Source organism: Biomphalaria glabrata, chromosome 9 (assembly GCF_947242115.1).
Source record: "Biomphalaria glabrata chromosome 9, xgBioGlab47.1, whole genome shotgun sequence".
NCBI classification, from domain to species: domain Eukaryota; kingdom Metazoa; phylum Mollusca; class Gastropoda; family Planorbidae; genus Biomphalaria; species Biomphalaria glabrata.
The window spans coordinates 5,592,389-5,606,806 of NC_074719.1; the positions used below are offsets into that span (position 1 = coordinate 5,592,389).

Sequence of the window (14,418 nt, forward strand, 5' to 3'; positions counted from 1 at the left end):
ACAGGAATCATTTTTCCCTTTGAACAAATTTTTAATAATATACAGAGGCTGGCAAAAGATTGAATTATTTTATTTTAATTTCAATACTGAAAATAGTTTAGCCATAGAAATAAATTTTGATGACATAGTGAGAGCTACAGTACTGTCTTTGGTGGCACTAACCATAGGTACTACACCCAGCATGTGAGAATAAAAAAATATAGACCACCACTTTATTTGTGGTATACAATAATCTTGAGGGTTTTACAAAACTAAATATACAGTGTACATGGTAGGATCCTGATTGTAGATATAAAGAAGAAAAGACATTTAGAGCATACATTAACCTTCATGTTAAATTTATCTACAAAAAATTAATTGTTGTAACTTTAAAGTTCAACACAGCCATAAAATCACAAGAGATAATATAAATGATTTTCATTAACAAGCTTTTTTTTAAAATAATTTATTATTTTCAAAGTTGACAAATAAATATTGTTAGGGAAACATTCCTGGCATAACGTAGGATGGCTTTATGTCTCTATGTCATGTAAATCTGAAGTTTGGGTTAGTTTAGAGGTTTAGAATAGCCTTATATCTCTGTAAATCATCCTAGAAACTGTAAAATGGCATTATGTCTCCTTGTCATGTAAATCTGAGCTTAGTTTGTTCAGAAACTGTGAAATGGCCTTCACCTTGCCCATGATCTTAGTCACATGATCAGGATGCATATAGTCCTTGAATTTCTGGGTAAATTTATCTGGATGCCAACGTACTTGCTGAGAGCGAAGATATTTACGATAGTCAGGGCCTTGTTTGTCTTCAAAGTCACTGAAGAGAATGTCACCAAGAAGAGTCAGGTCTAAACACGGCCAAGGTATACAGCCAAAAGTCAATGTTTTTCCCGCCAAATGGCCAAGAAGGTAGCTGAACTTTCTTTCATAATTCTCCTTCTGTGATTTATATCTGTTCAGCTTGACCTCAACACCGGGTTTGAAATTCTTCTTCATTTGTTCCCTGGCAGCCTTTAATTTCTCGTCCTCGCTCTCTTTGTGAGGCTTCTTTGTTTTTTCACTTGAGTCATCACTCTCCAGCTTTCTCTTTCTGTCTCTCCAAAATATATGCTGCCGGTCCCTCGTTGCTTTAGCTGCATGTTCATTTCTGATTCTTTCAGTAAATTGATCAAATGTTTCTTTTGTTGATGTATCTTCATATTCTGGGAAATAAAAAAATAAAAAAAATTACCTAGCAGCAATACAAATGTGAGCCTTTGACTCGATGTCACATTAGTTGGTAAATTCATTTTTAAACATATGAAAACTGTCCCTTTTTTTTTTAGCAATTATAAATATATAAAAGTCATAGGATTGTCTGGGGCAACACGAGCAAAGTGCAAACAGGGACGTCCTGATAAAACTTGGCGCCACACTTTACGGAGGAGCTCATAGCAGTTGACACGAGGTGGAAAATAGCTTCAGACATTGCCAGTGGCAGATCTTAATGGAGACAGCTTACCACATAATGCACCAAAAGGCAAGGGGTGTTTAAGTCTAAATAAGTAAAGGATTTTTCCCCTAATGCTTTTGCTGCATTGTAATACTGTCCTAATGAAATATAGTACTGAATAAGTATAGTACAGAAATCATTTTTCACTTTGAACAAATCTTTAATAATATATGGAGGCTGGCAAAAGATTGAATTATTTTATTTTATCTTAATTTCAATACTGAAAATAGTTTAGCCATAGAAATACATTTTGATGACAGTGATTTACATTTTTATAAAACAAAATATGAAAAAAAAAGTAAAGTTTTTTTTTAAATCTTTCCTAGATTGTTCATTAACAAGTTAGAAAAATGGAAACCAAACAATTCCTACGATAAGAGGAAAAGAGAATGAGGGCTACTGTGGTGACATTTTAATGTGCATACCATTACAATTAAATTTGTTTTTTACTATCCTTTTTCTCAACTCATTTTATTAAACTATTACATTTTCTTATTCAATGCTGAATGCAATCTGATTCGGATTTGTTTGCAAAATGAATGTGGGGTGTTTGCCGAGTGGTGAAAGGGCTTGGCGGCTAGCTGACAAGTTGAGAACAAATTCTATTTTGAGAGATTTTTACTCCACCTTTGTGTTTACTGAATGCCTTTCGAAAGCAGAAAAAGTTTGTTTTATAGAATGAACAGATGGCACTTAGCATGCTACTGGAACATGTACAATGCGCTTTACAAAAGCAATACTACTACTAATAACTCACCCTCTCCACAGTCATAACGAGGTAACTGTTCTTCATATTCAAATTCTGCTTCCTCTGCGAGCTTCTTTCTCCACTTCTCATCCTCGCCGTCTTCACTATCGGGAGTCTCATTCACAGTCTGTTAGAAAAATTGAACGAACATTAATTAGGTTTCGTTTTATAAACAAGATACAGTCAAATCTGTTTCATCAGACCACAGTTTAAGATGATCATTCAGAACTAATCCTATTGAACAATCAAATCCAGTTAATCAGAGGAGCTAGTTATTAGGATCAAAACAATCACATCCCAATGTGGTCCAATACGACTATTTAATCTAATAAACAGAACACATATACAACTAACATAACCAGCCTAGCAACTGTATTCAACACGGCTTTATGTTTGATGAAAACAAAAAAATAGAAAGGAGTAAAAGTTAAACAGACCAAACCAAGATAAAACAAAAACTCTGTCAGGCACATCTTTTTCTCTCAAAGGGTCAACTGATATCCTGGTCATGGGATTCATGTTCAATAATATTTACAAAAGTCTTTGTAGACATCATAATACACTGAACCATAATCTTCAAATACAAAACAAAAACTAATAAAATACTCAGAATGACACAAAGAAAAAGGCTCATTCCTTGTTCCATATGCTTGGACAAATTTGTACAAATGTTCCTTCTTCCCTAGTGCTATTAGAGCATGGAATGGGTTGTCTGAGCCAGCCAGGAAAACCAGTGACTTGGCAGAATTTAAGTCATTGGTTAATATGAATGACTAAATGCATGACACGTAGGACATAATCATCCTCTTTTTTGAAGTAATGTCTGTATTATATAAGATAAGCTAGTTTAAACTGTATGAAATTATAGTGATATAAGAATTTAAAACTGCTTTTGTCTTTGACATTTAATAAAGATAAAGCCACAAATCGTTATTTGATTTAAATTTTTATAAAATAAAATCTGAAAAAAATAAAAAAAAAGAATTGCCATTTGTTATTTAGAACTGAAGGGATTTCTTTTATAATTAAAACAAAGCTTAAAACGGTGTAATATTTATTCATTTATCACACAACTATTGTTTTGCAACCAAGAATGTTTTGAATGTATAACAAATAAAAACAGTTTCAAAGCGTTATCTACATTTAGTGAATTACCTTTTTAGTTTGGGCATCGGCAGATTTAATCTTTTTCTTTAGTTTCTGTAACAAATCATAGCCAGTTTCACCATATTTATTTTCCACATCCTGTCCCAAGCTGTAGGCTTGTAAAAGTGGTGTCACAATGTCCAATAATGCTGAAAAATAAAATCAGAAAGCAAAGAGGTCATCAATGGATGAGAGCACAACGTGATGCTTTGAACTATTTATATGAAGTTTTAGCTCAAAATAAATATTTAAAAAAAAAGCATTCAATTTCTATTAAAATAATGCTTTAGATTTAGGGAAGAGATAGTCTCTATTCTTGTACCATATGCTAGGACAAATTAGTAAAAATGCTACTTTTTCCATAGTGCTATTTGAGCAAGGGACCTTGCGATTTATAGGGCAGATGATGTAAAGGTCATCTTTTCTTTGGCCCACGTTAACAAGACTGTGAATGAGACTCCAAATAGTGAAGACATTGAGGATGAGGGCAGAGTTTAAGTCAATGATTAACATGTATGATTAGATTGACCTAGCTAGGGACATGCATAGGACTAGGAAGAAGATTATCTTCAACTCTGAAGGAATATCCAAAACATCCGCTACTCAGATTTTATTAACTGCTATCAAACTACCACTAATTAGTCTTAGAACCCATATTTTACTGTTTGCTTTGCAAACTACTGATAACTTACAATACAAAAACAACCTGAAAAAATTCTCAGAAAGATACAAAGATGAAGGTACATTTAATAAATTCCATTGTACACTGTGGCCAATTTGTACCAGTTCTCTCTCTTTCCTAATACCATCAGATAATGGAACAGGTTGTCAGGAAAACCAATGACTTGGAAGAGTTTAAGTCTCTTAATTAACATGCATGACTAGATTAACACAAGTATACATGTAAGGCATTTAATTATCTTCTCTTATAAAGAAACGCTTGTAATTTATAAGATAAGATAGTGTGCAAAGCTCAACACAAATAATATTATGAGTACACATACTTTCTCTTGCTACCAAAACATCTTCTTGTAAACCTCTGTACAAAGCCAGATGTAGAGGAAGATTACCATCTTTGTCTTGGATGTTTACTTTATGGCAAAGTTTCAGAATGACTCTGTTGACAGAGAAAACAACTTGGAACTCAATCAAGGCTTATTAAGATATTTAATGACTTCAAATATGTTTGATATAAAATTAATAGCAAAAATATTTGTAAAACTTTTTCATGTTTTGGATGTTCCTTCAGAGTTGAAGATAATCTTCTTCCTAGTCCGAACCTCCCGCTGGAAGATGGGGGATGGCAGAAACCAAACTAATGCACATACTGCACAACCAGGCAGTCATCAGTCTTAGCTAGTGAGCATTCCACTGGCACATAGAAGAACGTATGTACCACTTAACATTTTGTAAGTGACAGTCTGAACGTTTAGTTGAAATTTCATACAGTTACGGTATTATTAATTCTTTATATTTGTTTATTTTTTTTTTGCTTTGATAAAAAAAAATCCACTTTGGTGCCACCACTGATGGATGCCAGCAAGTGTATTCTCTATCCCTAAAATGTCCTCTAGAGAGTCTAGAGTGTCTAGTAGTAATTCAGGCCACATGTACATCCATCCCAGTGGCGCTAAAGTCCTCCATTCAGATCTCTCCTGGGCCTTTCGACTCCAAGCCTGAAGCCCAAGCTGTTGTAGATCTGCCTCCACACCACCAATCCATTGCATTCGGGTCTGCCTTTGGTTTTTGCCTGTATTGTTTACAATTTTCGCTCCTCTGTTCTCTGACATTCTTTCAAGGCCCAACATAGTCTTTTCTTAATTTTATTTCTGTAACTATCGTGGGTCTTCATATAGTGATAAATTGGTTTAATATTAATAGTGCCATTTCATTTATTTACATTTAATACTCAGACACAATTATAGAGGCACATAATTTTTATTCCATATTATGCTAGGAAAAATTTGTACAAAAGCTCCTTCTTCCCTACTGCAACTAGAGAATAGAAAGGGTTGCCTGAATCAGTCAGGTAAGCCAACGACTTCTAAAGCAGAGTTTAAGTCGTTATGTCTAAGTCAATGATTAACACGCATGACTAGATTGACACATCAAATGCAAAGGACATTTTATAACTATAATATTAAATTGAAGCAACATCTGTAATTTATAATTTATAAGAAGACACTGTAGTGTATGTCATATGTCTGGGTAAGTAAAATCACAGCTGTCAAATAGTAATTGTATTTAATTTACAATCCTATACTTTATAAGTATAAGAACCTACTAGCCATGTATTAAATCTAGATTTTTAGAATTAAGAGTAGATCTAAATAGAGACAGCCGACCTTAACATTTCTGGTGATCCTTTCTCTGAACAATAATGCACTATATTCCTTTGTCGACTGAACTTGACTTTAGTCAACTTCACGTCATGAGATGATACATAATTTTGCAATGTAACAGGCCTGTCATCTTTAATGAATGACTTCAATTTTGTTCGAACACCCATGATGGATCTTAAAATGAGGGCTTTTCTTTTTTAACTTAATTTTAAGATTAAAATGAAATCTAATCTAGATCTAGATGATGGAGTAGAGTCTAGATCTTTTTATTTTTATAAGAGCCCCTCCTAGCCCTAGTCTAGAGTCAAGTAGAGTACTAGAGTGCCCTAGCCTAGCGATGATAGTAATAGATACTATTCTATAGACTAGATCTATAATATTAGTAATTAGTATAATATAGTCAATGATGAATATAGACCTCTTAACCTCTAGAGACACTCAGACAGTACTAGACTAGAATCTAGAGTAGTAGAGAGTTAGAGTAGTTTAGTTAGGATTAGTAGTAAATAGTAGAGTAGAGACAGAAAGTAGAGTGAAGACGAAGAGTCTCAAGACACTCAAGAAGTAGAGACTAGTCTGACTAGAGAGTCTGCACTTTGACTCAAAATTGAAAGATTACGGGAATTATGGTATAGATCTAGATTAAATATTAGTAGTGTCAGTGTCATTAGATTTCATTAGATCTAGAGTGAGTAGAGAGAGCTCTAGCGTATTTTGCGATTTATTCATTAGATCTATTTTATAAAAAGTTTAAAAGAGAGTTAACTCTAAAAAAAATAATAAAATCTTATATTTCACTTCCGGTATATTTCGCATTATACATAGATACCGGTATAGGCGTATATATCTAGATTTATATCATATTATTTAATACAAAAGTGAACTGTCTAGATCTAGTAACATTTCAATCCTAGATCTATAATTGGTATATACTGAGTAAAAAAGGTCACCAAATAGCTCGTCTAGATCTATATCAACGTTTAAAATGTTGCTTCTCTTAAAATGTTTGCCCAAGACCAAAAGTGATATTTTTGCATTCTGTTTTTTGTTGGGAGCTATCCACAGCATCGGTTTCTTTGAACTGTTAGTTGTTTTACCCTCCATCTACTCCACCCCTGCACATCATGGCGATGGTAAAAACTTTACATTCTACTATTTCCATGTCTTCATTGGAATTTACCTCTACTGCAATGTGATGCACAATTTATACAAAGTAATGACCACCCCTACAAACATCAGCTCAAGCGGTAAAATACTGCCTTCAGTTTTGAAACCAGGGTGGCATTTTTGCTCAGTCTGCGAGTGCAATGCCCCACCAAGATCATTTCACTGCTTTATTTGTAAAAGCTGCATTCTCAAGCGTGATCACCACTGTACATTTACAGGGAATTGTATTGGATTGTACAATCATCGTTACTATATTGGCTTAGTTTTTCATATGTTCCTCGCGGCAGCATACTCTTGTTTTCTCAATTGGGACTTTATGTACCATCTGTTGGGTAGTATGTCTCTGAAGTCTATCATCGTGATACTACTTCCGATGGTTTCGTGGATATTTTTTCAGTCTGACTCTATGACTACATTCCAGACATTGATGACATCACTTTGCGTTGTGGGACTTTGCCTCTGTGGAGGTTTAGTAGTTTATCATCTGATCAATGCTATCAACGGTCAAATAGTTCATGAAAGAGTTTATAAGGTTAGGACCTATGATTTGGGGTGGAAAGAAAACTTGGCACTTTTGCTTGGTACTAACTGGAAAGTGGCTTGGTTGTGTCCTATGATTAAGTCACCTATACCATGTGATGGACTGGACTTTGTTACAAGAGATCAGTACGAATCACTCAAATCTATGTAAACTAACTAATACTAACTTTAATGTATTGTAAATTGCTTCTGTATTGATAATTGATAATATTCTTTTGTTGAATTTTTTTGTGATTTTTAAATATAAATACCTTTAAGTAAATAAATAATTATTTTTTTTAAAGTTAGTAGTACAATAACTTTATTGTTTTGGCATAATATTCCTTCAGTTTGATTTTTACAAAGTTTTTATGTTTTGTAATTGTTTTTTTAAAGTTACATTAAATTTTATTTATAAATCTAATTATTGTAACTGTATACATGTATTAATATACATGTATTAAATAACCACATGACCAGGAAGCCATCATTAAATTATGAAATCGGTATATTCACATAAATGTCAGTGCAGTATAACCCTTAATTAACATTAATACTCATGAGTAGGCCATACATAAGACAAATCACTAGTATTTACTGGCAAAGAATGAAATCCAGTAGTCTTATAATTATAGCTGTTAAGAGAAGTTAAATTAACCATTTAATTTTATTATTATTTTAATAGATATTTCTATTTAAGAGTTATTGCTTACATGGATTCTTTTAGATATTGAAAACAATTTTACTTCAAATGTCAATTGTTTTATAGCGATTCTATTGGTTAAAGCTTAAAGAAAATTTATTAAATTATATAGGCCTTAATTGTTTGTTTGTTTGTTGTTTTAACATAAAAAGATGTTTTTCAATATTTTTTTTTAATTATCACAAATTTTTTTTTAGATTTAAAAAAAATAATAATAGTAATTTGATATAGTTATTGTATTAATATTCCTACAGGGCATTTTTAAGAAATTAAAGAATTTGAATAATAAAAGTTACTTATTGATGATTTTATCATAAATAAATAAATATTAAGGAACACATTTGATTGATGATGTTACTAATATTTTTTTTAGAGAAAAGAAATGATTTTTAGAAGAAAATAAAATAAATAAAAATGTTTTAAATTAGACATTTAAAAAATAAAGTAACAACAATATAAACAAATAATAATTAAAAAGAATAACATTAAAAAATTAACTCCAAATACAAAAACATAAATGTATGAAAATACTTGGAAAGAAACAAAGATAAAAGAAATTGGCTTATTATTTTTGCTTGGACTAATTTATCTAAGATTTCTTCCTAAGTGTTATTAGAACAAGAAACAGCAGAGGATCAAATGGTATGTCCTATGTGGCAACTAATGAATTAAATCTCTTATTAATAAAAAAAAATTACCACATTGAATGAATTGAGGCATATTGTAATGATTTTTTACTTTTAAATAATGTCTGAAAAAAAAAAAAAAAAAGTGAAGCAAATATCTCATACCTTTGGAAACTACAAAGGATAATAAGTTGTTTTTTTCTTCTTTACATGTGAATAATTCTAACTGTAGCAGGGACCTCCTTGCATTGTAGTGGCCACATAAGACAATCATAATTGTTGGTCCAAGCTTAACACTGCCTATGGCTAGGATGATGAACCATTACAATTAGGCATATTGTGCTAATATGTTTATATTATGTCATTGTTTGTTGTGAATGTTTTGTGAGAAAGTAATTAACTGGAAGTGAGGCAATAAGAAAAGAGAGTCTTCTATGTCTACTTGTATAAACACAAAGTCTCTGTTATTATTATTGTTATTATTGATTAATGTCTACAGTATGTTATATATTTATCTGTGACAACAGAACACATATATATATCCTTTTAAAATCAAAATATAGTTTGGAAATTTTAGAAAGTTATTCAACTTACTTGTTTTGAGTTCAGCCATAAGACACAGACTTCAAAGCCTCTTTTCAGATATGCATATTTTGTAAACGAAAGAAAAAAAAAGTACTTTTAATTTGTAGTTAATATTTTTTTTTTTAAATCAGGAAAAAAACTGTAAAAAAAATAATAATTTAGTATTGTATATGAAATTTACACAAGAATATTTCATGGAAGAAAGTAAAAATTGGTAAACTGTATAAATATATATATGTAAAATGTTGTTATTTTCAAACAGTATCTTTCAAATGACAGAAAGTAATGTAGGTAATATGGATTATTGGTTTAGTTGATCATTTTGAGAAAGGTGATTGTTTGGTACATATTAGCATAATGGTCATAACTCTTCATGGTTATTATTTCTGTTGACAAAATGTGATATGAAGAGCAGTTGATTATATATTTAATCTTGCTGATATTGCTCAACAAAATGTGTTAAGTCCATAGTAATTGAATACAATACCAAGCATTGTTGAACTACTGTTGTCCTTGCATATATTAATTTTATGTTTTCCAAAAATGTTTTTTTTTTTTTACAAATTTTATAAATACTGGTATATATTATTTGTTTAATAAGTTCTAAACATTTTTTTTTAGGTACGGTTTGTTATATATTAATTTGAAATACAAATTTTTACTGTTGTATTTGAGTTTTTGTTTTTTAAATGCTTATCAGCTAACAAAGTAAAAAAAAAAAAAGGAAAGCTCCCTTTTCAGACCTTGCTATCTATAGTGCAGATGATGTTAAGGTCATCTGTTTCTGTGGCCCAAAGTGAAACACAACTAATAGGACTAATTGGTGATTTTTCAAAATGTTTAAATAATAGGGAGCAAGTAGATGTTATCTTACTATTATTTTATTGTTCTATATATTATGCAATCGTCTGCAAATAATCTGACTTTTGTTCCTGAACTAATGCAATTTGGTTAATCATTTATATAAATGAAAATAGTAGTGGACCTAAGACTGTTCCTTGAGGTACAGCTGAGTATTTGCATTGTACGTTGGCTTTTAAATCCTAAGGTGCTGGGTTCTGATTCTCAGAGAGCATATTCTTTTCATAAAAATTAAAAATTAAAACAAAAAATAGGCCAATAATAACTTGTGTTTACCCTAAAATAACCACACAACCACAGCTGTAGCAAAAGGCAATCTTATTCACAGTCTAAAGCTCAGTCTGCAGCCATGTTGCCAAGCAGCTGTTATATATTAGTACTTCATCAACTGGTTTATAAGTATGAGATACTGAGTGCACTGAAGAAGATGTACTCTTGGAAAAAGTCATTGATGAGAACATAAAACTAAAATGTTATTTAACCTTGGTTAGGCCAATAATAGAATATGCATCCTCCGTTTGGGACCCCTCAACTCAAGAAAACATTAAGAAACTGAAACAATAGAGCAGTGAAACTCATAACAAACGAATAATTGACTAGAGAAACAGCTTTAGTGAAATCACTAAATTTAAAAAGCCTTCAGGATAGAAGACTCAAATACAAAATCTAATAAAATACTCAAAAAGACTTAAAGATAAAGGCACATTCCTTGTTTCATATGCTAGGACAAATATGTACAAATGCTCCTTCCCTAGTGCTATTAGAGCATGGAATGGGTTGCCTGAGCTAGCCAGGAAAACCAGTGACTTGGCAGAGTTTAAGTCATTGGTTAATATGCATGACACGTAGGACGTAATCGTCTTCTTTTTTGAAGTAACGTCTGTATTATATAAGATAAAAAGATAGGATTTAGTACCGATTATATGCAGAATGCTTTTGTTGGTAAATGCCTGCATATAGTCTGCATTGCTGTTTGGTACCTGTACTGTCTAGATCTCAGACCGCGTGGTCTTGGGCGGTTGCCGTCCGTCTTGTGCCGTGTCTACCTGGCATTGTTTCTCAGTGTTTCCCAAACTGTTTTCAGAGGAACCCTAGTGCTTCGCGAGGCGTGAATAGGTATTCCACGAACTAATGGGAAAATTAACAAGTAGGCCACCACGTGAATGAATCTCTCTAAAATAATAAGCAAAAGTCATCCGTTAAATACTCAGAATCTGCAAAGTGTCCAGTTAAGGAAAAAGTTCGGCAAACACTGGTCTGTCTAGTTCCACTTCTAGGCGTTTCCAAGGAGGCGCCACGCTGAAGATACGGGAAGTTGATACCTCCTAGGAATGAAGAGCTCCCGATTTGCTAGATAAAAGCAATTCCAGAGATCATCGGGATGAATCTACTTGACATATTGAAGGTGCCTGTAGTATGCAGGGATAAACTAATGTAATATTTATGTCATACTTCCGTTACAAATAACTCTATAAATCGCGCCTCAGGCAGCATTCTTATTAGGCGGCGTCGTAGTCTTAATATATTTATTTATAAAAGGTAGACAACTTAAAATTACACTAAAGCTACTTTTTATAAAGTTACCTCCCTCAATTTTTTTTTTTTTTTTTTTCATGATCTAGCCAACAAATAATTTTTAGTTGCACATTCATTTTCTTATGGTCCGTAAACGTTCCACACTAGCGAGCATTGTGTAGGGCGTTGTCTTCTATTTAGCAGGGGCGGCTTAATGAAACTGGCGAAAGGGGTAACCGCCCCAGGACCCCCGCACACTGGTAAGGCCGCCTCTGGATTCAGAAGATGAAAGGATGAGTGCAGTACTTCACATGACTACCCAATTCCAGTTGCGACCCGCGTATGACTTTACGAAACAAGAGTCTTTATATCAGGAGCGGACTGTTTGTCAAAATCGTCCCCGGCATTTCCATACAAGCCGGCGCATAAATTGTGTATCACGTGATGGACTTTCAAGTTCCTCAAAATCAGTATGTTAAGTTTGATAATATGAACATAACTGTATGCATGCTCTATATCCTTATAAGGATATAAGCCTTATGTTTAATTGGTATGTGGGTAGGCCTTAAAAGGATGAAGCCTAGTGGTAGTCTACAGATGTAGGCTATTACATTATTTCGGAAAATGTGTTACATTAAATTAGTATTGCACTGTAGAGTCTGTAAAAGATTTATTTTAAACACGAAGTTTAGAGGGCCCCTTTTATAAAAGAACTAGTCGACCCACGGCGTAGCATACGCCGTTATTTTTCAGGGCCGGCCTTAGGCCAATGCAACCTATGCGACCGCAGTGGGCCCCTCACTTTCAAAGGACCCGCGCTAATTCTAGGTGTAAATTATTAAATTAAACCATTTTATAACTTATAGCAGAATTCCAGCAGCCTCCCGATTTATCAGGAGCTCCTTGAAATCTCCTGAAATTGCAAAATATACGAAAAAGTCATGGAAATCTCCGGAAATTATTACAATATTTTGAAAACTCAACAACAACAAAATTTCCTGAAATATATAGACAAAAAATTGTCATTTTAGTGTCATTCAGAATGAATGTCCATATGCTAGGACACATTTGTACAAATACTCCTTCTTCCCTAGTGCTATTAGAGCATGCAATGGGTTGCCTGAGCTAGCCAGAAAAACCAGTGATTTGGCAGAATTTAAGTCATTGGTTAATATGCATGACTGAATGCATGACTCGTAATCATCTTCTTTTTTGAAGTAACGGCTGTATTATATAAGATTAGATAAGAAAACGCCAATCCTACGCGCGAAAAAAAAACGGCATTATGCAATACCCGTAATTGTGGAATCTGGTGAAAGAAGCTTCTCGGGCCTCAAACTAATGAATAATTACTTGAGGTCAATAATTCTCGAAGATAGATTGAAACATTTGGTAATTCTTGCTATTGAGCGTGATCTATGTAGGAGACAAAATTTTTATGATATACTGTATGACTTATTATCCGTATCCCTACCCTAACTTGGCCCCGCCAAATCCATTTCGCATAGGGCCCCACAACGGTTGAGTCCAGCCCTGCTATTTAGTGACGGGTGAATACAGAGTAGATTACTTGTTCTCCTCCCCCCCCCCCCATTTCAGATACCAATATCATATTTTGAAAATTGTTCTTTGTTTACACTGGCCAGTTCGTGTGGTCAGTAGGCCTAATGGTATCGTTCATCGGCGTAATAAAACTCGGGATGTGGTCAGTGCAAAGGCTGGAGGAAGGGGCGAGCAGTTAATCTGATTGTGGTGTTTCTCAAGTCCCTCAACTCTACTTGCGGGAACATAAGCCAGTCATTGTCTCCCGGCTAGGGCATAGAGAGTAGCGTCCCCTGGCGTGGGTCTTATTTCCCGACTGGTACTATGAAGTCAATTATTATTTTCACCAAGATGGAGCGGAGTTTATAAATAGCGCTAGAGTTCTATGTTGTTCTATGACATGTGTTCAGTCACTGAGGAGACTGCTAACTTTAGTGGCTGTATTGTGATAGCAGACGCCATTTTAAATGTGGCTTTTAGGTGTATGCCCTAATTGTGAATGATATTAAGATAGGCAGAATTATTGCTCCTGTAAGATTATAGGATATGCTCTAAAAAGTCAAAATAGTTTCAAAGTGTCAAAAATTAAAAATGAAACTATAACAATCAAATTATATTTTTTAAATCCTTTTTAAAAAAGCAAAGGCTATATATGTGAAAGAACTGCACATTTACAGTCATTAATTAATTCTGTAAGATTTATTTCCCCTTTCTCTATCAAAATTAGTTAATTAATTACCGCTGATTGCGTGATTATTTTTTTTTTGATTAATTTATGTTTTGTTAAGGACAATGGATTACTGTGTAAGGATTCAACTTGATCCAAGAATGGGAAGTGGGAGAAATAACGTGTACAAAATGTGTACCAGGCAGACAGAGGGAGTTGATAGAAGCTTTGTAAAAAAGTGAGATGCAAACCTTTAATTACATTTTATTAAATCAAATGGTGCAAAAAAACGGTGTGAGTGGTTAAATGAATGCGACACACAAAGAAAGAGAAATGACGTCAGAGAGAGGGTGGAAACAAGATGACGTCAGAAAATGAAATTCCGCCAAAGACAGGACATCAGACTTCATCAGAAAGACAAAAATGACATAAGAGAGAAAAATGATGTCAGAGATAAAAAATAAGATGAGAGAGAGGAAGAGAGAGGGAGAGAGAGAGAAGGAGAGAGAGGG

General features: G+C 33.3%; 2 protein-coding genes across 2 annotated transcripts; one reads left to right on the forward strand and one right to left on the reverse strand.

Moving 5' to 3' along the window:
• Nucleotides 1-35: 35 nt before the first annotated feature.
• On the reverse strand, nt 36-6,208 carry LOC106071361 (NF-kappa-B inhibitor-like protein 1). The gene is made up of 5 exons (XM_056040331.1): nt 5,725-6,208; nt 4,384-4,496; nt 3,389-3,528; nt 2,243-2,360; nt 36-1,195 (listed from the first exon to the last, which is right to left on the reverse strand). Exons 1-5 carry the CDS (start codon nt 5,886-5,888, stop codon nt 612-614), a joined length of 1,119 nt encoding a protein of 372 aa, XP_055896306.1. The 5' UTR covers nt 5,889-6,208; the 3' UTR covers nt 36-611.
• A 326-nt stretch (nt 6,209-6,534) lies between these two features.
• LOC106071363 (probable palmitoyltransferase ZDHHC24) lies at nt 6,535-9,987 on the forward strand. The gene has a single exon (XM_013231454.2). The coding sequence runs from the start codon at nt 6,707-6,709 to the stop codon at nt 7,577-7,579; it is 873 nt and encodes a 290-aa protein (XP_013086908.1). The 5' UTR covers nt 6,535-6,706; the 3' UTR covers nt 7,580-9,987.
• Nucleotides 9,988-14,418: the final 4,431 nt, after the last annotated feature.